This window comes from Thamnophis elegans, chromosome 14 (genome assembly GCF_009769535.1).
Source record: "Thamnophis elegans isolate rThaEle1 chromosome 14, rThaEle1.pri, whole genome shotgun sequence".
Taxonomy (NCBI): domain Eukaryota; kingdom Metazoa; phylum Chordata; class Lepidosauria; order Squamata; family Colubridae; genus Thamnophis; species Thamnophis elegans.
This window is the reverse complement of record NC_045554.1, coordinates 19,739,068-19,766,994: the sequence shown is the minus strand read 5'-3', so window position 1 is coordinate 19,766,994 and position 27,927 is coordinate 19,739,068. Positions and strand designations below refer to the sequence as shown.

Here is a 27,927-nt window from a genome sequence, read left to right as displayed (position 1 = left end):
GCTGGGCTGGCACCGCCGTCCGAGGGGAAGCGAAGGTATCGAAGGGGCTCTTGAAGGCGGGAGGCAGAGTCCTGGTGGGCGGGCACGGAGACCCCCCACCAGAGCATCGCGTCCCTCGAGGGCTCCGCCTAAGACCCGCGGGGCTGCGTTGGGGAGAAGGGGGTAGCAGGGGTTGCCTGCTCCGCCGGCTGAAGCGCTTCCTCCAAAGCCGGCGGAACAGGAACCCGCCCGAAACCTCGGAGGGGTCTGAACGGCGGCTCTGCGGACCTTCCCCGCACAGGGATGGTCTAGATGGCCTCCCGGGTCCCTCTGGCCCGCAGGGAGAGCCCCTCGCCCGCGCGCAGCAGAGCAAAAGCCCCTCGCCTGCGAGACCGGCAACCCAGAACGCGGCAGCCGCCCCGATAACCGCCTCCGAGACGCTGCCTCGAGCGTCGCGCGACCCGAACCGCGGCCCCTTTAAATGAGCGGGGGCCGTCGGCCGGTCACGTGCCTGCCTGGCCGGGGAGGGGGGCGGGAGAGTAGGCAAGAAAGCGGAAGAGCGGCTTTTCTTCCTTTGTCATAATGCGCTGGGTCACGTGGGACCGCAGGAGCGCGCTGTGACGCCTGCGCACTCCGGCGCCTTGGCTCGCCCTTTACAAGCGCGTGTTGTGCAGCCGGGGAGGCGGCGGCTGTTCCTCGCGCGCCCTGCTCTTCTCTCTCTCCCCCCCGCCCCCTCCGCAGCCCTGCGGCGACCAGCTGGGAGACCCCGGAGCGAAGGCGGAGCGTTAGCGAAGCCTCACAGCCGTTGCCGCCGCCGCCGTTGCCGTTGCGAGGAGGCCGTTGAGGCCGCGATCCGCCGAGGAGGAGTACGAGTACGGAGGACGCCGACGGAAGAGGAGGAGGAAGCGGGACGAGTCGTCGCTACCGTCGAGAAGAGAGCGAGGCCGAGAGCTGAGGAAGAGGAGGAGGAAGGAGCCGCCGCTTCCGCGGCCATGTTGGAGGCCTAACCGGCCCAGCGCCGCGCCTAACAGGAGCCGCGGCGGGCGAGGCGGCCTCTGAGGGAGCCCAGGAGGGGAGGCCCGCCCGCCCGCCCGCCCGCCCGCCAGCCATGTCCTGCGTGCACTACAAGTTCTCCTCGAAGCTCAACTATGACACGGTCACCTTCGACGGGCTCCACATCTCGCTCTGCGACCTCAAGCGCCAGATTATGGGCCGCGAGAAGCTCAAGGCGGCCGACTGCGACCTGCAGATCACCAACGCCCAGACCAAAGAAGGTAGGCGGGCGGGCGGGCACGTGGCGGGCGCCTCCGACCAGGCGCTAACGGAGCCTTTGTCCGCGACCGTTGAGCCGACGGCGGTTCGACCCAGGAGGCCCCGGCGGGGACGGGACGGGAGGAGGCACCGCGCCGGACTCGGGGCGCCCTTCGAGCCACAGCCGCGCTTGCCTAGGCAGGGCTTCGGCTCAGCAGGATGGTAATTGAGCGATTGAGCGGCCTGCCTGGACGGTCAACCTTTACTTCCATGGCCGCCCGTCTCGAACCCGGGACGTGGTTGAGCAGCCGACATTATCGGGAAATTTGGTTCCCCCTCCTTAAAGAAACTTGAAATCTGTAGGAAAAAGAGCGATAAAAAGTCAGGAATCCCCACTTGAGGCCCTGAATAGCTCAGCTCAGTTAACTTTTTTGAGTGTTTTAAATGTATAAAGGATTCCGGATGATGTCATGAATAGGCTGAAGACCGACCCAAAGTGCCATTATCGGGTTTATATTATATCCTCTATAGATTCTTATCAGATATTTTTACAAATATTGTCGAGATGCGTTTTGGTGACACGAAGAGTAACAGTCCTTTACAGGGAGTTAATTTCAATGAATAACTTTTTATTTTTTTCTGTCTTGAAACGTAAACGGGTTAATATTAAATCTGAATGTAAATAGGTGAGTTAGACAAACTGTCAGTTTGAAAGCTAAAGTAAAGCTGCCGAAAATGTGAATTGACGGAGACTTTGGGGTAGGACCAATGAAATCATTTCTTAGATTTCACTATTTATGCTGTACCAAATTCAATGTATGCTTTTCAGTTCCCATTATCTATGCAAACCATTTAGTTCATACAGAAAAAGTAGGAATAAACATTTAAAAGGGAACAAAAAGAAAACTGTCCAGTAAACCGTTTCTGTTATTCTTATACTGTATCTTTAATTCTTACTTCTGATTCTAAGGCTAGAATTCTAAAAAAGGAATTTTCTGTATTGGTATTTTTTTAAAAGACTAAAGATATGCAGATATTGCCACAGATGTAAATGTAAAGCAGGTGTGATTGCAAGAAGAGATTCTCTTAAGCTGTAATCATTAAGTGTAAATTAATGGATTTATGGTCAGACCTAAATCATTGTTACGGAATATAATTTCCTTTTTTGATTTCCTCTTTTAAAGTGCCTTAATTTAAATAAATCAGACTGATGGTGCCAGGTCTTGTCTTCAAGTAAAAAGACATTAATATTAAGTACCTATTCTGAACATATCATTGATGATAAAGATTAATTTGAATAACTTCTGAACAATTATTTAAATCATTTAAGATTTTTAAAAGTTGTTTTCTAATAAAAGAATTCAAAATAATTATAATGTATATAATCAGAATCTGGAAATCGATTTAAGTTTTAAAGCTCGGTACAGGCTATATATTATCTCACTTATTCTGTTTCTCAAAATCATTAAATTTCTGTTCATAGATCATAAATACTAAAGGTGTGTTAGTATGAGGACTGCCATACTATGATTCTCCAAATCATTAGGAGACCCAATTAGAACCATAAGTTCATGGGGGAATGCAGAAACATTCTGCTTACATTTGTTTCTTTTGTTATCAGTTCTGCTTTTAAATCCAGACTCTTCCTCTTTGCCCAGATCCATTCCAGCCCCAAAATACTGTTAAATTATCTTTGCCCCTTTCAAGAGAGTTAAGCTTTGACTACATGATGCGTTTTGCGAGGCTAATCTGCTCAGCAAATATGAAATACAGTTAAAACATGAGGAAATCTTTGACTTCTGTTATAATTTGTTTTTCCAGATTTCTGTAAGGAGTTTAAACATCCAGCTTAATTTTAAATTTTGCTTTTAATTCATCTTATGTTGTAATTAGGTTTCAATCATTCTACCTCATTAGTTTGGCTGAAGTAGATCATAGCAAAAATACAATTTGTGTATATGTAATTATACATTAAAAGATGGAATACTTAAATGTGGAAGATTGATAAAGTTATTTTAATTCTAGTATGAGCAGCCATTTGGTGATTAGAAATACTGTACATCCCCCCCCCTCACATTGAGGGCTGTGATAGATGAAGTCTTTGTTTGGGGTAGGTGTATCTGCAGGACTGGTGCTAATGCTTCCATATTCAAATAATTCTTACATTTCTCTATTTTATTTCTTGGCATTCTGTGATTTGGGAGCTGTCTGCCTCTTGCTTGCATCACTCCCTAGAAATTACTGCAATGAACTATCACTTTCCTGGGGACAAAATTACCAAACATCTACATAAACTTTTAGGTTAAAGCCACTTAACTGTGCATTATGAAAGCAATACAACTTTTTAATTCAGTTATTTTTCATAATAAAGGGTGTTAATTACCCTGCCTGATTATGTCAAGAATTCCTGTGATTTGATGCCTTACTAGAAGAAATTCTGCATTTCAAATAGGAACTCCTGCCAAGTGTGTTTGTGTTTTCTTCCTAGAATATACTGATGATAATGCCCTGATTCCCAAGAACTCATCCGTTATTGTCAGAAGAATTCCTATTGGAGGAGTAAAATGTACAAGCAAAACATATGTCATGTAAGTGTTAAAAAGATTTCTAAGAAATAAACTTACATTCTTATTTGATACTTCTTATACAAGTTATCTTCATAATTAGAAAACATGTATACTTTCTCTAATGGGTATGTCTGTCTCAAAATGCTTTTTAAAATCATGAATAGTTTTGTGGAATTCCATTTTCAAAATTTTTGAAATAACACATTTTGCTTAGCACTGCCTGGTGCATATCATTAAAATAAAACTTAGGATTTGAACTATTATTGAAACTTGGTGACTGCCAGAAAACATGCTGATTTCTATTGTCTTAATCTATAATCACTATATCTTATCATGAATGTCCTCTAGATAAAATTGCTTTATATTTTGACTGTCTCAGTGAACATAGTTCAAACTAAAAAAGAATTTTGTCTAATATTTAACATATTTGATAATTGAGAATTGTTGCTTGTTTCAGACTCTGGAATTAGTGACTGCAGACACATTCACTATGAGCAAATATTGCTATATTTAAATATAAGAAGGTGGACTATAGGAAAATTCCTTGGGACTGATTACCTAGAATAGAAGCGCAGGACATTTGGGGACTTAAATTTCTTTGAGTTGAACTTTTGAAATGAAGTTGTACTGGCAAGGGTGGTACTCAGCAGACAGGTGAATTTTGCCTGGGAGGATTATTCTTTGTGCCCTACCTGTATTTTAAAAGAATCCTACTCTGGGATCATACATATATAGTATAGTAGTAAGTTGCTCATAATAACAACCAGTGGTATAATATGTGAATAGTACATCTAAGTAAAGAGTGGTGCACATTTTGGTAATTCAGTATCTACTTTGATGTAGCGATATCACAGTATTTGAGAAATAATTCCTTTAAGAAAGAATACAAAGGATTCATATTTGTGCTGTCATTAGCTTTGAAGGTATGCTTGTGGGCTGGGGCTTTAAATACATCCTAGAATATTGTTACATATGACCTTTTGCTTCCAAAGTAAAACCAGACTTGTGTTCGAAAACTTATATGCTTTTCTTTGTACTGTTAGAGTGAAGCTTCTAGTTCTAAAAATATTTGAATTTGGTAGGCTGCAAGTTCTATAATATACCTTGAACATCAAGCACTAAAATAAAATTTAAAATAAAAACGAAGAATCGGAAATTTGGGTGAAGGTTAAGTTTTTTAAAAGTTACTTTATCTTGCTGTTATTACAGTAATTAGAAAAAGTATCAGCTCAAACACTTTGAATCCTGGAGACCTAGAGATAGTCCTTGATTTACAACTGGAATTATGTAAGTCATGGCAGTGGCTAAACCGGTCACCAAGTGACCATGCCTAATTTTACTACCTTTTTTTTCTAGAAGTCCTTAAACAAATCAGTTTTCTTCAATGGGCATTTTTGTTGGAAAAATGGTGGAATCAGCCCCTCCAAAAAAAATGCAACAAAAATGATGGTTGCATGACCATGGACCCTTATAAATGCGAGTTGGGTAATCATTGGAACTCTGAAACAGGGTTATAAGTAACTGTGTTGTAACAGGAGGTCTATTGTAACTTCAAACAGTGGCTAAGCAAGGACTATCTGTATGTATTTCACCTAGTTCAGAACATAAGGGGAAATACTAGTTTCTGCTTACATCATTGGAACTAACCCTAACCCTTACTTCACCTTATCTTGTAGGGCAACAGGGACAAAGTAGCTTTCGCTTCCGGTTTTAAATTCATTCATCATTTTAGCCATCCAGATTTAAAATAGAATTTAAATCAGACCATCATTTTTAATATTCACTTGTTCTCATTTATTTAGAATTAAAATACAGCTTTCTGAATTTAGATGTCATGAGGAGCTAAGCTTCATATAAAACTAGGAAGAAGGTCTAAACTCTTCATGACAATGAAAAAAAAGCCCATACAAATCATTGAAATGGCGAGCAACAGTGATTTCCCAGTATATTTGAACTAGAGTACTATGTTGTCTAAGACAATTTTCACAGTACATCTTTAAGACATCTAAGATACATTCTTAAAGAGACAAGTCATAGGTGCAACAAAATCTTCCATGTGAGTGAGGCAGTTATATTTATAAACTTTTTATTTTGATATAAAAATCATCAAGGTAATTAGGTGAAAAATATTGTATATATATAAAGTTTATATGGAAATGCATGCTGATGGCATTGAAAGTGCATCCTGAACATCTGGACCACAAGGAGTAGTTATTTACTTTTAAAACTCATTATCTAATTATCCTTCCAGTTGAGTTTGTTTTATTTGAAAATATCACACAGTACTTTATTGTCATTGTATGTATATACACAGTTTACACATACAATGAAATTCACATAATACCCAGAGACCAGGCCCCAACACACAACAATCCCCAAACACACCCCTACCCACCAAAAATGTCCCAATTAGATTATAGGATTGAGTAATGCATCAGTATTGTAAAGAATATAACTTCCTAAATGTAAAATATTCAGGGGACCTATTTAAAGCCTTTTTTAAAATCAGACCTTTTTTCTTTATCGCAGAATGCATAAGTTTCACAGAAGCATAGACACTTCTCTCAGGTGATGTTTTTTGAGTCCACACATCCTATCGCTTTTCGGTCTGTCTAGTCAAATTGAGTGCCTTGCTCTTGGTGTATGGGATTTGGCCTTTTCCATAAACTTTGCATGCCAGTCTTAGAAAACAGGTATTTCTAGAAGCCTAATGCTAATGTTCCTTTAGGATCAGAAACTTTGTCAAGTAGGTTTTTGAGGAATGTTTCTTTATGTACAGTTTAATATGCACTTTTGGTTTCTGGTGGTGAATTTCTCTTTGATGACAGTAAGTTGTGTTGTTTCTGACAGTATGTTTTCCCTTTTTTAGAAGTCGAACTGATCCAGTGAGTGGACCTTCAAAAGCAGTATGTAAAAACACAATCTCACACTTTTTTCTTCTACACAATCTGCTTAATTTACAATATTGTAGCAATAAAGTATTTTTACAAATATTTATTTCCCACAGAGAACCATTGATACTGTAACTTACATTGTAATTTGATTCAGTATAGTAAACTGGGCAATGCAGATCATTTTAATGTGATCATAAACATTGGTGCAAAGTGACACTCTGAATTGCATATTGAAATGCTAGATTATTTCCTGTATGACTTTGTGTTGTACAGATAATGTCTGATCACTTATGGATCATGTAAGTTAAGATTTGCACTGCTGAACATAATTATTTTGTTCTACATTTTGTGTGTCTCTAGTTGGTAGCTGTTTGTTTGTATAGGTTGTTGTGTGCTTTTTGTTTCCTCGAAATAAAAATATTTGGAGTGTCTTTTTTTGCCACTATCACATTGTATCAACTTTTGTTCTTAATATTTCCATTAATGGTTTTTGAAGATATTTTCAAAAACTGCAATATATTAAACTTATCTTTTTCTTCTTCAGATTCAATCATTTATTGAAAGGTCTGTTTGTGCAATTAGATGTATACTGAGAAACACACTGTTCACATGTGTTGTTCCAACAGACAACCTAGAATGTGAACTGCTATCCTAAGATCTGTATTTCTTACTAATTATCCCTGAGCAAGACATAATTAAAGTTAATCTTAGTAGTCCTCACACAAGAGGTATTTTAGCACAGTGACAACGCCCATCAGACCTGTCCAAAGGCCTAAGAAAAGATGCCCTTATTTGCTCCTTGGGTCACCACAAGTCCTTAATTTTTTTTTTTTTCATATAATAGCCTATTCAGTTGCTTCCTTTGGTAAGCTCTTGTTTAGTTGCCATTATTGATCAGTGGGATTTTTTTTCCTATTTCAATTCATTAAACACACATGTGATCTCTCTTCCATTTTTAAATTTGCTTAACATACTATAAAGTTGTTTTACTTAAGGTTTATTAATGATGCAGTTTGGCATTGTTAGATAGTTTTTTAATGTTAGAAAAGAGCAGTCTTGCTGATCAGTTAGAATATTTATGAAATGCTTATTTAGAAACATTTAGCATTCTTGTGGTATATAAAAACATAGTTCTCATTTGATTATTAATTATATATTGCATGTTTAAAAATCATTTTTGTTTACAACTAGCCCAAAACTAAATAATATAGCAGATTTTTGTGTAAAACTACTTTTATTATTTTATAACCAGTCCTTTCTGCTAGCTTGTATAAAAAGTTATGTTCACAAATAAAGTTCAATTTTCATTTAGAATTGTGTGTACCCTGGCATGTCTATTGTACATCTTAATAGCTCTGTTTAAAAGTATATGGTTTTAAGGAAGCTTGCAAACAGCCCTATAAAATCCACCAATTCAGAGAGTGGTTGCCTACAAATGTTTCTGTTATCCGCACTAAAGGAAGGATCAAAGTTAGAGACTGTCAGGCTTTGTAGTACAGCTGTTTCAGGCCTACGGTACTTTGAAGCTAGGGTGCACCAAAAGAATGTTCATCCAATCAAGTAAAAACCTTCCCAGCTCACACGCCAAAATGCTATAGTTTTCTTGAAATCTGGAAAAGGAGACGTTAGGGCTGGGGATACATCTTGTTAGGTCTGTGTGAAGTTGTTTGTCACTTAATGGGCTTTGAAAAAGGAGGGTGTAGATAGGAGACTTCAGTCCCTACATGCAATCAGCCATTCTATAGTCAGAGTTTAGAAATAGGTTGATTCAGAGTGGGTGTGCTGGTGTTAGGTTTTGAGTTGTTATGATATAAATGGAGAATTAGACTCTTTTCATTGAACTTCAAATCCTGGCCACTACATACAAAAAGGTCCCGCGTAGTTCTTGGGAACATTAGACAGGTTTTGCTTTCTTTCAAACTTCTTTGCTGTAACCTACTATACTAGAATTCACCATTCAAGTACTAATAACTGAAAAATCTTTTATCTTTTTAATTAGCTAGGTGCTCCCATCTATTGTGGTGTTATGTATACAACTCATGTCTTTGTCAGGACCCCCCAGATCCTTTTGCAATGAGTGCATTTCCCTCATTTCCTAGACAGATAGAATATCTGGCATATGCATGTCTTTCTCTGCTCTCCACAAATGTTGACTAAGTGTCTCTCATGCCTCATGGCCTGCCTCTGCAGGGGAGTGAAAGAGTATCTGCTCATCTAGGAATTCCTTTCATATCATTTTAAATTTCAAAACCTTCCGTGCCACATGTGATATTGAACCTATCTTAATAACTAAAATCTTAGCAATTTTGAAGAAACATTTTGACTCATTTAGTTGTGTGTGGCGTTGACCAGTGTTTGATTGCTAGTGTGCTTTGATTTTTTTCTTGTTTTCCCCCCCAATCTATTCTTTTTATTTAACCATTTCCACAATGGTCACTGAACCTTGAGAGGTTTTTAGATCTCATAGATAGGACATACATACAACTTTTTTCAGATACTACTACATGCATACCTGGATGGTTTTACTAAAATTTGTGACATTCACATAGTTGAACTAATGCTGAGAAAAATTAAAATACATGGTCATCAGACAGCTAGAAATATGGTGATTGTATCTAGGAATTTCTCATAGTATAGTTGATCAGACAGCAGATACTTTCTCTGATTTTAGTGTTTGCAGTATGCTCTGACATTAGGTGGAAAATTTGAATCACTAATTTGTGAGTGCAGTGACAGATTCTCACATCTGTAACGAAACTCAGGCTCTAATTTGGATGAAATGACATCTCAATTGAAACTAAAATCTTGAAAGGGTAAGAGCATGAAAGAAGGTACTTAGTACTAGCAGACACAGATTCACATATTTCTGTTATTCTAATGGCCAAAATGTAATATTGATTTATTTCATAAGAGACAATTTTGTCTGTATTCTGTTTCAAAGAGGACTAGAAAATAGTATTTGTTGCTGTGTTCAGTCATTTGTTTCTTGTGGCCCAACCATTTGTTTGTGTCCAGTTTATCTATTTCATATTTCTTCCCTTATAAAAAGTGTTTTAGCACCTCACATGTTATTACAAACTCCATTTTAAAAAAGATTTTAAGTGCTATTTAAAAAATCAATACTTCTGATCAGCCTCTGTGGCTATTTGTATAGCCCAGGAAAATGCTTCAGAATGAATAGGAAACATACATTTATTACATTACAATCTGCAGTTGGGGCTTACCTAACACTGAACATGTAATCCACACTCACATTATTTCTTCCTGAACCATGCAGTCACCTCCTGGACCTCTTCCATATGATGAAAGAATGAGGAAGAATGTATGTTCAATGTTGACTAAATGAGGCCATAATTTTAATAGACAACCAAATGGGATTGATGAGGTATGTCTGAAGGAATGGTTTGCAGCACCCTCAGATATACCTGGGTGGTTCTCAAGAGATTCCTATGAGCAGGTGTAGCTGCTGGTGCTGCTACTACCTTGTAGTGGTTCCACCTTTAGGATTCGCTTTTTGTGCTGGATCTGAATGGCAGCTGTTAATTTACATACATAAAATTATTGTACTGTCCCCAGTGTAGCTTTTTGTAAGATGGGCAGCTACAGTATACAAGTTTAATTAGAAAATAAAAGCAAAGGTTTGGTTATTTTTGGCAGACATTAAAGTGTGTGTGTGTGTGTGTGTGTGTGTGTGTGTGTGTGTAATAGGTCTTCCAAACTGTGGCTTTATTGTCATGATTCTTAAAGCCCAGCCTTGGTATACTTAACTCAGAGTAGTGATCTATGTTTTTTTCTAACTGAGGAGCTAGAATCTCATAATTATGCCCTGTCTATACACGTGAGAGGTGCTTTTCCATCAGTGGTAGTTGGCATTCAATCATGCATGCCTGTTTGTGGGTCATAACATGGTAGTCATCATCATGGACATTTTTTTTAACAGTGGCATAATTTCATGATTAGAATTGTGAAATGTATCACATAATTGCAGGTTGTCTGATTTAGTTCTATTATTGACTCTGTATGATAATTAGAGTTTGCATTAGGCTTAAGTTAGGCCTGGAAAAAATCTCTTTTCCTGGTTTTTTTTAGAACTGAAAGAAGCCCCTGTAACTCCCTTTCTTACATAATACTAAGTTTAGGAATGAGGTGATAAAAAGAACATGGAATATATGTATTTTTAAAGTGTTCATTTAAATGCATATATATTTATTTTGCACATTAATTTCAGCATCTTCTATTCAGTACTTCTTCTCACAAACATCTAAGGGATCTGTCATTGCTATCAGCATCCTGATGGTTTTTCTTTTAAGTACAACATCTATCATCTTCTAAAGCTTTGAATCACTCAAGATTTTTAAACACATCTAAATGAAAATGTCTATAAATATGCTCTTTCCCACAACATGTTTGAACATTTTTACATTCACTTCTCCCACAGCATACATTTACATAAAAATTGAAGGTTTTTAACCTTAACTTATTTTAATATTTATTGCAGCATGTTTTTACTTTGAAAAATGTACACTTGTTTATATTAGTTATAAAACAAAGCCAATGATGAAGTTCCATCTTATTTTTTACAGAACTGAATATTATATATTTGACTGCCCAGGCCATAGAAACAAATGATACATTTCGACTAAACATTTTTTTCAAAACTTCTCTCTGTAAAATGTAGTTTCAGGCTAAATCTTAATACCACGGCTGAGGCTAAATATGTTGGCTACATTTTGACTGTGGAACTTGAATGTGTGTTTAATTTTTTATGAACAGATTGATGACTCTTCTGCATCTATTTCTCTGGCCCAGCTTACAAAGGTATATACACATATATTTGTCAAATATAACAGAATATATTGTTGCTTGCTTGGTATTTTGAATGTTTTCTGCTGTGATATTTATACCTTTAATTTCTGTTATAGATGCAAAAACTATTAAGTTTAAACATTGGAAATGTGTGTATTTATTAATTACTATCCTGTAAAGAGTAGTTCCCAGTATGGGAAGATAGAAGGGGAGTACCTTATCAGCCTCAACATAATGTTGCAGTTTTATTCATCTTCAAGACACAAAGAAGAAGCACTTCTGAAGCTGTTTTATCATTTCTTTGATATGTTACATTAATTTTGCATTGGAAAAATAGCACAATTTTAAAGAAGAATTTTAATACTATTTATGGACTCCTAGGATTTCTCTGTGCAGCAGTCAGCAGAGAAGTATTTCCCTATCACATGGACACTTTATATGATTATTTGGGGAACCTGCACTCAAAGCCAGAGATAGAGCAATAATTTGCATCAAATAATTTCATCAGTTGTACCCTTGTAGTATATACAGTGGGCAATAGCTATGCAACTAATTTGTTTGAACACAGACTGTGTAAATGTATCTATAGGAATATACCAATGTGTATGTGTGGCATACGGGCAAATGTGACCTTAAACTGTTGTATCAACTTTGTTTGCAATGAAACTGCTTGCCTTTCTGCTCAGTAATGTGTAATTTTGTCTGGGAAAGCACTAGTGATAACATACCCAAATAAATGGCTGCTCTTTAAAATTTTGAGTTAGAAGCAGTATTGCCTTATATTTCATATGTCTTCTTGTGAACAAAGGCTGGAGTTGTATTTTTTCAAAAATAAACTACGTTTTCTAGTTTGGAAATTTTGACATGCGTTTGTGAATATTTAATTTATATCAAGCAAGTCTGGTTTCCATTAGTGCTGTCCTTAGATTTGTCCTTGGTTTTGTAACCTTATGTCAAGTTTATTTTTCTGAGATGTGAAAAAAATGTCCAAGAGCTGTACAATTTTAAGTTTCAGGTAGAACTTCAGAGAGAGTATTTCTGTCAAATGCAGAATATTTTATATAATATAAAGCAGTTCAAAACTGTTACTTACTTTAACCTCTTTGGTGCTGATAGTTCTTACATAGAGGGAATTGCATTTAACAGTTTTGTTTTATTCCTACTGTGTATTAAATGCCATATTTGAATTTTGGTCTATTCCTACTAATGTTCTGTGCTAATGGATATGTTCTGTAAACCTGTTTGGGTTCAAACAAATTAGCTAAGTATTTGTAAAATAGTTTTCTGTAAATGTGAACAATTTCATAGTTGTTAATTTGCATTGTTAAGAAACGTTATGTATTTTAATCAACTGTTTAATAAAACGTTGAAACTAGCTGTTTGCTTTTGTGGATGAATGTATTAAAAAGTGTGTATGGAGGATCTGAATGTTAGGTGATTGGATATCTGAGCAATTAATAACAAATCCCTTCAACCTTGCTTATATCAATATTTAGCGTGAAATGACCCATTTTAACAAGTTTATTAGCTGTACATCACAACTATGGCTTGTACCCTGAAAGGGCTATCATCCTGAAAGTTGTGTGCCCAAAGCATATTGTGTGGCATTAGATCCTACTTGGCAGAAAGTTACTTGTTCAATCTTGTTTACATATTTCTGGATACATTAGCAGTATTCCTTCATTTTTACTTTTATAGATACCAGAAGGGGTTTTACAAGTAATTTCCCAATGTTTAAAAATAGTCTTAGGTATGAAATGTCAGTTTTCAGGATGATAATTGCTGTTTTAATATTTCTAAGTGTAAAGTAATAATTCTAACCTGCAAATGGAGACCATGAATTCCATCTTATCATTCCAAGGTAAACCTCTTAAAATTCATGGTTTTTTAATCCATAAATATTGCAGGAGGCAGTTTTCAAAAGACTTAGTTTCAGGCCACTTAAATGTATCCGAAGAAACAGGTACACTTTCACAAGCGTTTGTGTAAAGTACAAATAGCCTGATGCACAAAATATCCCAGCAAAGAAAATAGTAGGTTTTGTTTTGATTAAATTAGATTAACGCAACAGGCACACAAACATCATGTAAATGGCATAAGGACTCCCTGGAACATCTTCAGGATAATCTGAGCTGTTTTTGAGACAACTTTAGCTAGCATTGTGCTGCTCTTTACAGGATTGGATGAGTGGTGTTGTCTTTGACTGGATGGCTTTAAATGTGTTTTCTAATGTGTGTTGTCAAATGATTACCTATTGAACAGACCGCCAATCTGGCTGAAGCCAATGCTTCTGAAGAAGATAAAATTAAAGCAATGATGTCACAGTCTGGCCACGAATATGATCCGATCAAGTAAGTCTTCACCATGTCACCCACCAAACCGAAGCAAAAAAGCTAATTTTGGAACAATTTACATAATTACATTGAAAAAAAAAAATCTGCAAAGTTGCACACTTTTTTTCTTACACCTTTTTAGTTACATGAAGAAACCCCTGGGACCACCGCCACCATCATACACTTGCTTTCGTTGTGGAAAACCTGGTCATTACATAAAGATCTGCCCAACTAATGGGGTAAGATTGGCCTTGTCTCGATTGTTGAAGTAGCTTGCCTTTTGTTTCCTGATGGCAGCCTAGTCTATTTTTAAATTCATTGGGGAGAGAGATTCCCTCATGCTAAGCTAACTAGGGAGTCTTTGGGGGATACGTAGTTTAGAGGTATTGTGGCTGGCAGGATGGGCAAGCAAAGGCAACTCATTCAGCAGCATCTATCTTTGTATTTCAGTCTTGGGAGCAAAAGCGGGGAGGTAAAGAACTATAAATTGGAGTATTAGCAGAAGGTGTTGCTGGTTGTGTTAAACCACCTTGTCAATCTCTGGATCTGCCCTCCAAAGGGGAGCAGAGTTGTTGTCTTCTAATGAGAACTGACTTTATTTATATACAATTTTATGTAAAGCTACAAAATCTGTCCAGTGATCAAAACAATTATGTGCACATAAAGTTGGCAGGAGTTGCAGGAAGTAGATTTTAAACAATGTTTCTGTTGTTTTTTTCTTAACAGGACAAGAACTTTGAGTCTGTTCCTAGGATTAAGAAGAGCACCGGAATTCCACGAAGCTTCATGATGGAAGTGCAGGATCCTAATACTAAGGGTGCCATGCTTACCAATACAGGGAAATATGCTATTCCTACTATTGATGCGTAAGTAATAGAGATCTTTGCAGAAGATCCTCATTTAAATTTGCCTGAAAATTGCCTAAAAAACTGAAATTAGCAATCCAGATTGGTTAGATGGTTAACAATAAATTGACTGGCTATGGAACTCTTATGCTATCTTTCTAATGTTCTGTTTTTGTTTATTGATTAATAATACTTGGGAACAGCACATCTGTGATTATAGGTTCTAGAATCATATCAATTCACTTTATCTTTTCTTTCACCTTAGCTGAACTTTTTTGAGGAACCATCCTGGCTCTGCCAAGTTCACTAATATAAAATTATTGTTCATCCAATTAAAATGCAGCTTTAGAATTCATGCTTCTGTTAATTTGTCCAAACTGTACAGGAGTAATGGAAGAAAAACGTTAGGATACATCCTCAACTTTATAACATGCTTCATACTACTTTTACTCCCAACAAAGGAGACAAAAGATTTCACGGAAGGATTTTTTCCCCCCTTTCCAGCGAGGCTTATGCCATTGGGAAGAAGGAAAAGCCCCCTTTCTTGCCAGAGGAACCATCCTCTTCCTCGGAGGAAGATGATCCTATTCCAGATGAATTGTTATGTCTGATCTGCAAGGATATAATGACTGATGCTGTGGTGATTCCCTGTTGTGGAAACAGCTACTGTGATGAATGTGAGTTTGTAAGCTGCTCATTCTCAGATTCTCAGTGTATCATATGGATATTGCTGAATATTCCATTCTATTTATTTTGTATTAACAAAATACAAAAACCAACAATAATATGTTCCATTCTAAGCCCACTCCCATCTGGGGCTTCCTTGTGCACATTCATACATAATACAAGGAGGTGCAACACATGGGGAGGGCAATTTCTTGCCAGTATCATACTGGTAATTGGTATGAATCTTGAAAATTTATTCTAATTGGGCTGCCTGGAAGTCTGTTCAGAAGCTTCCGTTGGAACCGAATACAGCATCCCATGTGCTGGCATGTAAAATCTGATTATTCAGAGTTATTCTTCAGCCTCCCCACTGGCTTCCTATTGGTTTCCAGGAACAATTCAAAATGTGGTTTACAAACCTTTTGACTCCATATGGAAGTGGCGTCCTAAGTTGTGATGGCATGCTGTATATGTGCAACCTCCCTGCTCAGTGGAGGTATCTGCCAAGCCATCCCCAGTCGTTGCCCATCACCTAAGGAATTCCCCTCCTTTAGTCATCCTGAATCTCTTAACTTGAACTCCTTGATCTGAATGAAAAAGAGATTTGCCCTCTTTTACAAGACAACCTTTTACATGTCACTGTCAAATCCCCCCTCTGTTTTCTCTTGCTCAGCTCCTTCAGCCTGAGACGTTGGTTCCAGATTCCTTATTATCCTGGCAGATTTTTCCCAAATCTGTTCTAAATTCTCCATAGCTCTTTTAAACTGTGATGCCCAGAACATATAACTTAAGTTTTCCAAGTTCTCACTGTGATGCCACACTTTAAATTTAGCACCCTTTAGACATTGGTGACTGTTAAAAGTTCTGTATAACTGTGCGACCCTTATCCATCTATGCATAAAATGCTCTGGTTGTAATATTCTTGCATTTAAAATGGAATTTTCAAATCATTTACAGGTATCCGAACATCCTTGCTAGAATCAGAGGAACATACCTGTCCAACTTGTCATCAAACAGATGTGTCTCCTGATAATTTAATTGCCAACAAATTTTTACGCCAGGTAAACTACCTATATTAACCTCTCTGAGGGCACCTCCCCTGCTGTTGCTTTACGCTATTCTGAGTGAGATTTTCTGTTGAGCATTTGGAAGGAAATGATCATTAATCTGGTTGGTTAGTCTGTAATTTGACTTAATTATCCAGGTGTTTCTCTTCCTCCTGTAACAAAACCAAATGAATGTTAATCTTCTATACAAAGGTGGGAAACCTATTTTGCTGGTTACTCTGTTTACATCACACTAGGGTAGATGGGTAAATTGTAGTCTATTTGGATCATACATTACTCCTGATTAATGTTAATCTTGGTGGGCAGCCTTTTGCTTAGCCTGTTGTGCAAATTCAGTCTGGACAGTTTAATGTATCGTGTGAACCCAGAAGACTTATTTAATAAGTAATCAAGTGACATAGGCAAGCCAGGTGATACCCAGCAAAATAACCCTTCTGAAAGATAAACCGTGATTTTATTTCAGACAGTTTTGATTACTCATTTGTTTCTCTCTTTAGGCTGTAAATAACTTCAAAAATGAAACAGGCTACACTAAAAGGCTCCGCAAGCAAGCCCCCCCACCAAGACCAGCGGTTCAGCGGAATGTGCCTTCTGTGCCGAGGCCAACAGGCTCCAGGCAACAGGATCCCCTTATCCTCCCAATCACTTCTGCTTCGGTTCATGCCACTGCATCTCCCCCCTTATCTTTGACTCCTGGCCAAGCCCCCCTTGCAACAAGCACATTAGCCATGAACCAGTCTGCCTCCACCTCAGTCAGTGATGTGCCTACAGCAATGTCTCTGGCAATTCACATTGATAAGCCTGAAGGACCTTTCCGGTAAGTCAACTAGAGTGGGGAGGTGGCATTCCTTCCTGTGTTTATCTCCGACATGTCTAATACCATATGTCCTCCTGCGTCCTTCAAGGCCTTTCATCCAGTACGAGAATCTTCATTGGTCTCATGATCCCCACAGAGCACACAAACTATTTTAACATTTCTGCCACTGGAAATGAGATTTCAAATTGGTAGGATTGTTAAACCCTTCATCAAGAAAGTAGCCTGTTTTCAACTTTTAACCTGTTTCCATCCACTCTTCTTAGAATAATATTGCACAAATGCTTCCATGAATGATTGTGTTTTTGAATTTCAAAGAATGTTGGAGGAAACTAAACTATGCAACCTCCTGGAATTGATTCGGTTCCTATATTTGTATCCTGCTCTACTTTTCAAAGACTTAGTGTGAATTTAAGCTGTACTTAAATCTTGAATCAGTGTTGTGTGTAAGTAAAATACTTTTATCAGATTTTGGCTACATTTAGAAGACCCTTAAAATCTAGGGTAAACTAGTTACCATTAAATTGATGGTCATTGAAACTGGTTTGATCCATGATCAAAGTCCTCTATATACTTTTCTCAGTTGCATAGAATAAACCATATTTATAAACTTTGTACATTATTTCAGAACAATTAAGACAGGAAATTAAAATTAGGAAGGACATGTTGGAGATGGAAAAAATTACAGTTGACGTTGGGGAGAATTTCTCTAACAAAAATGAATGTGTTTCTATAATTATGTTTTTGTTTCAAACAATATCTATTTTGATAACTAATGCACCATTTAAGTAATGGCAGAAAGCTCCCTCTAGATTTTTATCGTGTGGCAAATCCAAGGATTAAATATAAAATCCTCTAAGATAGAAAGGAATGAGGATGCTTGGGACAGCCTGATTGGAAACTGTATTTTGCAACCTGTTGCTTGGTTTGGATGAAAGAATGGATGCCCTGAGAAATAAGAGCATTTTAGAATTAGAAGAGCCAGACCTGAGGTTGGTTTTGGTTTTCTACGGCATGATAAAAGTTAAGGATAATGTAGATTTTAAAAATCATTATATTAGAAGTGTCATGTTGAGAATTTGAAATAGATATAAACCCAAATTGTGCCTGAAAATGCCTTTACAGGTCTCATCACGAAGCAGTTTATAGAAAAAAAATTCAGGCAAAGAAGGTGGTTAATATAATTTTAGAAACTTACAAATGGACTAAGGGTCCTGATAAAGTCTAAATAACATTTGGGAATTGATTATAAAGAATCCTTCTTGTAGGAAAAATCTTTTGTTTTGAATTCTGTAAAAAATTAGAAGACTTTAAAATATTGGATACTAGAGGGATTATAATTAAAGGAAAGTACACTCAAAACTCAAGTTACAGTTACAGAACAAAGTAAAATATTTTAACATTGAACACATTGAAATATGTTTTTGAACAATGAACTCAGAACTTAATTTTAAGAGTGTCTGCCTCTATAGGTAGACTTTGTTTAAAGATGTTATAGAAGAGGAACAAGGTTTATATTACTAGATCAAGATTGGTTTAAAAGTGGCTTTAAAAATGACCAAGAATGACATGGAAAAAGATGTTATAAACTGACTTGATCAGTTGCTAGGTTTTTCAAGTTATACTAGCCAACCACATTTTGATCATTATGTTGTGTTAGGCAGCTCTTGTGCTTATTTATTGATTCATGTATCTAGAAAATTGGACAGTAAATGATAGCTGAGTTTATCTTGTGATGTCTAGTATAACTGCTTTCTGCTCTTCCTAATGAGTGGAAAGTAACTCACTATTTCAAGACAGGAAGAAATTTGGTGCTCTGTGATATAAGATCTGTCCGTGACTTACTAAATTAAAAGTTACTAGAAAATGACAAGTTAATGATAGTAAAGAGCACCTCCAGTAGAACTTTCCTATGTGTTTATCTGCAAACCTTTTCCTTGGTATAGAAAACATTTCAATCTCTTAATGATGATACTTACTTTATCTGTCACTTTTCCAGGTCTTTGTAACTTTGATGCATAGACCATAGAAATGTATAATTATATAGTTACTATAGCTTTACCTCTGTTGTCAGATGCCTTCCTAGTAATTAAATACATTTCCCATTTTTCCTCTGTGTGCTTGTAATAATGAAGATAATGTTCCTACTTCCCAATTCTATCACCAAATACCTTGCAGTTTCTAACCTGGAAATTGTTTGTTTCTCTCCAGGGAGGGTGATGGTCTCGGACCAGCTGCTGCTGTTATGTTGGCCTCCGACCACACAAAGCCACCTTCCTCTTTATCAATTAACACTGTGCTGGAAGAGAAGGTAAGCTTTGTTTCCGAATGGAACCGGCTGGTGTATTTTACAACAGCAGCAGCAATTAATCCCCTTCCGTTTCCTTCCCAAAGGGGTATCAGGTTCCTGTGCTTGGACAGCCAGCCTTGACTGGGCAGTTGAGTTCTCATGGGCATTCAATACCCACCATGGGTAAGTTTGCACAGCTTGGATCATTCTCGTCATATGCAAGTGGAGTATCTGCCATCCATATTGAAAGCAACTTCTTCTCCACACAGGTCAGCCAATGAGAACAAATCCTGTCCGCTCTGCAGCCAGTAGGTCAGGCTGGGAGCCGTAAGTATCCTTTCAGAATATATGTGTGTGTGTGTATGTGTGTGCGCGCGGGGGTGCATTTGTCTGTGTGTGCAGGGGTGTGTGTGTGTGTGGTGTGTGTTATTCTTAGGCAGCAAGTGTAGAATATAATCATACTAAATAGCTGTTTGTATATACATAGGTGCTACCAAAAGGGCTCCAATCCTACAGTAATGAGCAACACTTTAAATCTGTCTCTGGACTAAAATGAGCAAGGAAATGTAACAGATTTGTTCATAGTATAAGATTAGAAAGGTATCTCAATCATATCAATATTAGAATTTAGCATTTTTGGAGGCAAAATACTATATTATCAAACATAGCCAAAGCTAGAAAACTCAACCCTCTAACTCAGTGGTTCCCAAACTTGGCAACTTTAAGACTTGTGGACTCAAGCAGAGCTGGCTGGAGAATTCTGGGAGTTGAAGTCCACAAGTCTTAAAGTTGCCAAGTTTGGGAACTACTGCTCTAACTGTTAATTCTAGTTTAGTTAGCCTTGAAAAACTCAAAGGTGGTTCTGGGAAGGGAGTTGAGGTGCAGAGTGCAGCAACTGCATAACCACGGCTGTGGGAAATGGGTCAGAAGCAGAACTTAGCCAATGTGCCAGTGTCTATGGGGACCGTGTTGTGGGGAGGGCTTTTTGTCTAGGTCTAGAGAGCTACAGAGGGAGGACGGCAGAACAGCTTAGTCTGTGGTTGAGCTGTAAGACAGCATAGGCCGTGACTGCAGAAGAATGCTCTCTCCGTTTCACGTTCCTCCTCTCTTGCGAACAAAAGACAAGTGTGACACTCAGTGACAACATGTTTTTGGGTTTCTTTAGAAGTTCAAACCGAGGACGCCCGCATAGTGATCGTACACAAAGGACTCAGGCCCCAACACTGCCAGCCTCAACACCAGTCTTTGTGCCCGTGCCTCCACCTCCCCTGTATCCTCCTCCTCCCCACGCACTTCCTCTTCCACCGGGGGTACCTCCACCACAGTTTCCTCCTCAATTTCCACCTGGTCAGCCTCCACCAGCTGGGTACACTGTCCCCCCTCCGGGATACCCCCCAGCTCCAGCAAACATATCAACACCATGGGTACCAACACCAGTACCAACGGCTCACTCAAATACCATCCCAACGACCCAAGCACCTCCTTTATCTAGGGAGGAGTTTTACAGAGAGCAACGGAGACTTAAAGAGGAGTAAGTATTTGGCTCTGGATGAAGTTCCGTTATATTTCATTCTTCTGTTTCAGTAGACGGTTTGGCTGCAGCTGTGCTCAAAATGCGTGTGCTGTGAGCAAACATGACATATAACGTGAGATTTCAGGTGTTGGTTTTTCACCACCAGCCTTCAGATCTAAAACCCAGAAACTTGTAATTCTAATAAAATACTATGAAACGTCTTTCAAAAAAACCAATGATTCGCATTTTAGTAATATGTGGCATGCAGTCCTTGTTTGAGTTAGTACTCTTAGTGCCTGCTTTATCAGTACAGAATTGCATTGCAGCACAATGTTTTTCTTATTTTAACAGGGAAAAGAAAAAGTCAAAGCTTGATGAGTTTACAAATGATTTTGCTAAAGAACTGATGGAATATAAAAAAATTCAGAAGGAACGCAGGCGTTCTTATTCCCGGTAATTTTTTAAACGTGTCTATCAAAATCTGTTTATTTAGTGCAGCTGCTTTTATGCCACTTAACTTAAATATAAAACAACACCTAAGGAAATAATTTATAATAAACCATATAATATGTATAATATTAATCAGCATCCTGATTTTTAAAAAATCACAATTATATACTCCTTATCCCATCTCAATGCCCGAATGTTACATTTTCTTGTACAACGGTCACACGGGGGGCAGAAGTTATTATTGGCAAGAGCCGATTCCAGGCAATCTGTCTGCTGCTTCCAGATGCCCTTCCCTCACCTGCCATGGGAGGAGCACCTGCTCTGCATCCAGAAGAAGGGTGGGCAGTCTTTTCAGCTGGTCTCCTGACTGGGAGCTGTGCAGGGCTAGCTTCTGGTGGAGCAGACTTTTTTTTATTTTGGTGGGCAGGGTCAGAAGTAACTGAATGAAGGGAGCGCCGACACCTGTAGAGGCGTAAGGCAGCCGTTTTGGATCTTGGCGCCCCATTCCCTAGTGCACATAGAAGTGTAATGGATGCTTTCAGTCTTTGCAGGACTTGAGGCATCCATGGAGGTGCCTCAAATGTCCTACTGAAAGGAAAAAGCCAAAACGGTCTGAGCATTTCTGTCCTGCCCAGTCTGAGGTGCTCAGGAGGCCACACTGCCCATCCTTGAGCCTGGGCATCTCTAGCTCTTCCTTTTCCAGGGTCACATGTAGACCAGGCACTTGGGGTACCCTTTATATCATTTTTACCACCCATCTCACCAGTGCAACACAATATTAACAGCTTTCTGGCCCAGGTTGAGGAAGCGGAACTCCACGCCCCACTGGACAGACCAAAGAGTGGCTGTGCTTCTATTCCTGCATTGAGCAGGGTGCTTAGGCCAGTCATTTCTGCTGGTAATGAGAAGTGGTTGGTGATAGTGGTGAGAACAGGAAATCTCCATTTACCTGCCACCCCATCATCCTTGCCCTTCCAGCTGACAGCTGGGCAGGCAAGGCCAGGCCAGGTCAGACCAGTACCACTCTGGCCTCTGCGTGCTCCGCAGTCATTTCTCAGGGAACAGTTGCCTTGGAAAAGGAGGTTGCATGCCCATCCTGTCCCAAGAACTTCTGGTAGGCCTCTGCTTGCTGCTACCTGTGGCCAGGGCTAAATCATGGCTGCTGCTGCATTCTCTGCCAGCATCCTAGACTCTCCTCACCGCCACCCAGGAGTTTCATCTAGCCCAGCCCCGCTTGTCCCCTTCATAGACACAGGCTGCCTCGCCTGATAGGAATCCCCAAAAGCTGCTCCTGCACTCTCCCCCAAGCAGGTCTCTTTCCAATACAACCCTTGGAGGCATAACCTCCCAATCCCCTGGCTTCCGTATTCATAGTAGCAGGAAAGCACCAATTGGTGATGGCTTGTTTTCTGAGGGACAGAAAGTCTTATTTACAATCAAATTCTACCCTGTTTTCTATTAAACGTCATCTGAGAAGGTATGCCAAATTTGAAACAATGTGTTGTTTTAAAGCAAATTAACAGTGTCATTTCTTGAGAAGTCCAACTCAATTGAGTGGCATTCACCCAAATTTCCCTGGAGCCTCTCAGACATTGGCCATTTCTCTGGCCTGGTCCTGAGGAACCGAAGCAGCGGTTGTCCATCCTCCAGGTGTGCAGCGAGGCAGCTTGAGGGCCCAGCGTTGCAGGCAACACAGCTCTAGAAGGTTCATAGTGGTTCTGTGCAGAGATTGGGAATCCAGTTGTATACCCGCACAGGTGTCCTCTCACTTTTGGACCCTTTGCAAGATTGCCAGACAAAACATTCGTTAATTATCTAGCTGATATCCAGCCACAGTCTAGGGAACTGCCGGAGTAGACATTTGGTGAACTCTTTCTGAAAATTTCAGAATTCTTTTCTAAAAACTGGAAAAGTCCTACGGGTCAGCTCAAAGTATTATTAACCTGTTTTTGAATTGTATATAGCGAACATCAGTATTTTAAAAAAATACTTCAGAATTCTCTTGTCTCTGCGATGTAAGATAATTTTTACAGAGATTCAGAAGCTACAATTAAACATTTCTTTTCATTGTGTTCCAGGTCTAAATCACCATATAGTGCATCTTCCTACTCAAGAAGTTCCTACACCTACTCCAAGTCACGATCTGGCTCGTCCCGCTCTCGCTCGTACTCTCGATCCTTCAGCCGCTCCCATTCTCGCTCCTACTCGAGGTCGCCCCCCTATGGCAGGAGGGGCAGGGGCAAGAGCCGTAATTACCGCTCCAGGTCAAGATCACACGGATATCATCGCTCAAGGTCTAGATCACCCCCCTACAGAAGGTATCATTCTCGGTCAAGATCTCCAGCATACAGAGGTCAGTCCCCGAATAAGAGGCCCGTTCCTCAGGGAGAAGGGGAACGGGAGTATTTTGGCCGCTACCGAGAAGTCCCAGTTTATGACATGAAAGCATATTATGGGCGATCTGTGGATATGAGGGACCCCTTTGAGAAGGAGAGATACCGCGATTGGGGGGAGACCTACAGAGAATGGTATGAAAAATACTTTAAGGGCTTCCCAGCTGGAGCTCAACCCAGACCTTTGCTTAACAGGGAGAACTTCTCCCCAGAGCGATTTGGCCCTCCTGGACCAAGGAGAGAGAATTCCCCTTACATTCGAGGTCGCAGAGATGATTATCCTGGAGGGCTTGGGCATCGGAACCGAAATCTAGGCGGCGGCTACTCTGAGAAGCTGCCCGGAAGAGAGGGCCACAATATGAAAGACATGACCAAACTGAAGGACAAAGAAATGGACAACCCTTCAGGCGATGCAAAAGGGAATAGACACAAGAAACACCGGAAAAGACGGAGGGGAGAAGAAGGTGACGGCTTTTCTAGCACTGACTTGTTGGAGGGCTCACGGAAGCTTGCTTCTGGTGAAGAAGGCAGATCTGACTCCCTTTTTGTGCTCCCGAGCAGGGACGATGCAACTCCTGTCCGGGACGAGCCGATGGAAGCGGATTCAGTTGCCTTTAAGCCCATCTCTGACAAGGAGAGGAAAGAGAAGCCGAAGGGAAGGGTGGAAAAGACGAAGCAGAAAACCTCCGAAGGGGCTACCTCTACCAAGAAGGAGGTGCAAGGCAAACCGGCTAAAGCAGCCCCTCAGGAGAAGGCGGAGGCTGACCGTGAAAGATCCCCACGGGCTGAACCTCCTGCCAAAAAGGTGAAGGAAGAATTGCCAAAGGCTGATGGCCCCAAACCTTCTTCCCAGAAGGACGAGAAGCCACCAAGCACCCCCCGTAAAGCCCACCCCCGGGGCACAAAAGAGCACCCAGAGTCCAAGTCCACCAAGGATGAGAAGGCCAAGAAGGAGCATCCCAAGGAAACCAAGCAAGAGAAGCCATCCAGCAAGGAGGAAAAATCCAAGAAACCTGTCGACAAAACCAAACCAGTAGATGCCAAACCTGAAAAGAAGAAGAGGAAAATGGAGGACAAAGTTGAGAAGGAGCCTGAAACCCCAGGGCTAAAAGCTTCCAAGCCAGAAGTTGCGGAATCGAAGCCATTGCCAAAGGGGAAGAGTGACCCAGAAGCAGAGAAAGCCGAGAGGACCCCTGAGAAGGACAAAGCTGTTTTACCAGTCGTTCCTGCAAAGAAGATTAAGCTGAACCGAGAAACGGGCAAAAAGATTGCCAGTGCTGACAATGTTCCTCCGGTGAAAGAAGCCTCAGCCGAGAAACCTGAGCCGATGGTGGTGAGCAAAGCAAAGCAAGAGAAGACCAAGGGGAAACTGAGGAGAAAAGTGGTGGCAGCCGATGGATCGGGTTCCACACTGGTCGATTACACCAGGTACTGTGATTACCAGGAAGGCAATGGTGGCTCCTTCCCATGACCTGTTAAACCCGTCCCCAGCCCTTCCCTTTAGCCCCTTCAAATCATTTTGTTAATAGTTCTGAATTCTTCTGATGGGGCTTCCCTGGTATAAACCCTCTTAATTCTGATACCAGTTAGTTGTCCTTTCCTCCCAACCCTTGTAGTCAAGAGATGTCCAGTACAATCTGGGTCTTCCTTTCTTTCTCTTCCCCCACCCTCTCTTTCATTCTTTCTTTCTTTTGTATTCTTGACCCAACAACAACAATAATAATGTGAATTGTATTGGATGACTGGACTTGCCCTTGAGGCAAGGAATGATTGCCTGGAATTTTAACAGGTTTTTCTTGAGAACCGTAAGATGCAGATTTTAAAGATTAGTTTTAACAAATCACATTCTCCTTCTCTATATTTAGAACAGTTGAAGATGAAATCAGGCCATTTTATAGAATAAGCTTATTCTATTTAAAAAGTTAAAGCATCTGTGTAGTTACCAGGACATTTTCTTATGTTAGGCCATTTGACAAATGTCTTTTTGGTGAGACAGGGAAACTCATATTGCCACTGAAAAATTAGGAATTGAAATTATACCCTTTGATATCCCCAATAATAAATCTTTCTTCATTCTTGCCTCCTCAGTACAAGCTCTGCTGGAGGCAGTCCAGTAAAAAAGCTGGAAGATAAAGTGGACACCAAGCGTACTGTCATCAAGACTATGGAAGAATACAACAATGACATCACTGCCCCTGCTGAAGATGTCATCATCATGATCCAGGTTCCTCAGTCCAAGTGGGATAAGGATGATTTCGACTCTGAGGAGGAGGAAGAGAATGTTAAGTCTGCCCAAGTCCCTTCTGCCATTGGGAAGCCGGCCAGTGTCATCAAGACCGTCAACACGAAGCCGCCCAATCCTGTCAAACAGAACGAGAAGGATCCTGAACTCGTGGAGAAAAACCCAAGAGCCACAAAAGAACCTGGCCGTGAAACTTCACAGCCTGACCCCAAAACCTCCAAAGCGGCGACATCAAATGAGAAGGGGAAGGCCAAAGACAGGGACCATGCTGCCTCTGACCGAGACCCTTCTGAGAAAAGAAAGAGTGGATCTCAGTTAGAGAAGGACCGTTCTGAACGCGGGACAGAGCAAGGGAATGCCAAGAGTGGGTCTTCTCACTCCTCCAGGGACAGCAGATCTTCAGACAAACATGACTCTGCCTATGGATCCAGCACAAAGGACTTCACTCCTAGCCGAGAGAAGAAGTCAGACGGGGACAGCAGCAGAGACCACTCCAGCTCCAAGCGAAGAGAAGAACGGAGTGGGCCCACGCGAAAGAAAGTGTCGCCTTCGCGGACTCGGGAATCAGCCCCCTCCGCATCCAAGAGCAAGACCAGGGAGGAGCGAGCAGAGCAACCGAAGAAGGAAAGCTGGGACTCCAAGCGGGGCAGTTACAGCCCATCCAGGGACCGCAGGCAGAATGACCCCAAGAACGCCTATGACTCCCGGCGTCCAGCAGAGCAGCCCAAGGCCCAAGAGAAGGGCTCAGGCAAGGAGAGAGAGAAGCAGCGGCCATCTTCGGAGGCCTGGAGCAATAAAGAGAGGGGGGCATCTGGAAGCAAGTCTGCATTAAGACGGAGCTCTCCAGAAGCCAAGGAACAAGGGGCTCCCCAAAACGACAAGAATGCTGCCAAGCCAAAGCCTCAGCCGAGCCACACGTCCCGGCTCTCTTCGGACCCGACACGGGAAACGGACGAGGCAGCTTTTGTCCCAGACTACAACGAAAGCGACAGTGACAGCAACGGTTCGACAAAACAGGATAGCTCCCCAGGGAAAAAAACCAGAGAGGGGAAGGAGAAGCCGAAAGAGGCTGCAGTCCCCACTGCCCTGGCCCCCCAGCTCAGCCGGAGCCAGAGCCCCAGCAGCCCCAGTGCCAGCCCCTCAGGGAGCCAAGACCGGAGCCGCAGCAGCAGCGCCAGCTCCGCAGACAGTCAGGACAGCAAAAAAAAGAGGAAGAAGAAGGACAAGAAGAAGCACAAGAAACACAAGAAGCACAAGAAACACAAGAAACACCCTGGCACCGAGTCAGAAGCCGAGAAGAGCCAAAAACATAAACACAAGAAGAAGAAGTCGAAGAAGAGCAAGGAGAAGGAGAAGGAGAACCCCAAAGCAAAACCTGTCCCAGTCTAGGGGGCCAGGATGGACTCAGCCACCATGATGGCATTTTGTCCTCATGTAAAGTTACCAGAGCCTTGTAAATAGAGCTACAACAGGCCCCGTGCTGCACTTACCGAATTGCTGCTTGATTTGATTTTTACATCAGAGCTTTATAAAGTGAACATTTTGTACAGATTTGTGAGTTGTGACAATGTAATATGGGAGGAGGAGGGTGGGTGTTTTCTTTTAATTTGGGGGGCATTTTATTTTTATCCACCGTTACCTTAGTTTGGGTGGAGTTGACTGTACTGTGAAAAAATTCACACTTTTTTTAATTGCCTGTCAAGATAAGTAAAAGGGCTGATATCTGTTTAAAATATCAGCTGGAGGGATTGATAAAAAGCCCTGTTCTGTTACTTTTGGATGATAAATAAAAAAAGTTCATTGAATCTTAATATGGT

The 27,927-nt window shown here is 40.6% G+C and overlaps 1 protein-coding gene across 2 annotated transcripts; it reads left to right on the top strand.

Moving 5' to 3' along the window:
* Positions 1-27,921, top strand: RBBP6 (RB binding protein 6, ubiquitin ligase). Of its 2 annotated transcripts, XM_032230829.1 has the most exons (17): positions 1-1,253; positions 3,719-3,818; positions 6,667-6,703; positions 11,465-11,509; positions 13,760-13,848; positions 13,973-14,069; positions 14,557-14,696; positions 15,180-15,352; positions 16,299-16,402; positions 16,906-17,225; positions 19,434-19,533; positions 19,617-19,695; positions 19,782-19,839; positions 20,678-21,043; positions 21,377-21,478; positions 23,554-25,296; positions 25,957-27,921. In XM_032230829.1, the coding sequence occupies exons 1-17, from the start codon at positions 1,088-1,090 to the stop codon at positions 27,497-27,499; spliced, it is 5,262 nt and encodes a 1,753-aa protein (XP_032086720.1). In that variant the 5' UTR covers positions 1-1,087; the 3' UTR covers positions 27,500-27,921. The 2 variants fall into 2 exon arrangements, with proteins under 2 accessions (XP_032086720.1, XP_032086722.1); XM_032230831.1 differs by lacking the exon at positions 21,377-21,478.
* The last annotated feature ends 6 nt before the right edge of the window (positions 27,922-27,927 follow it).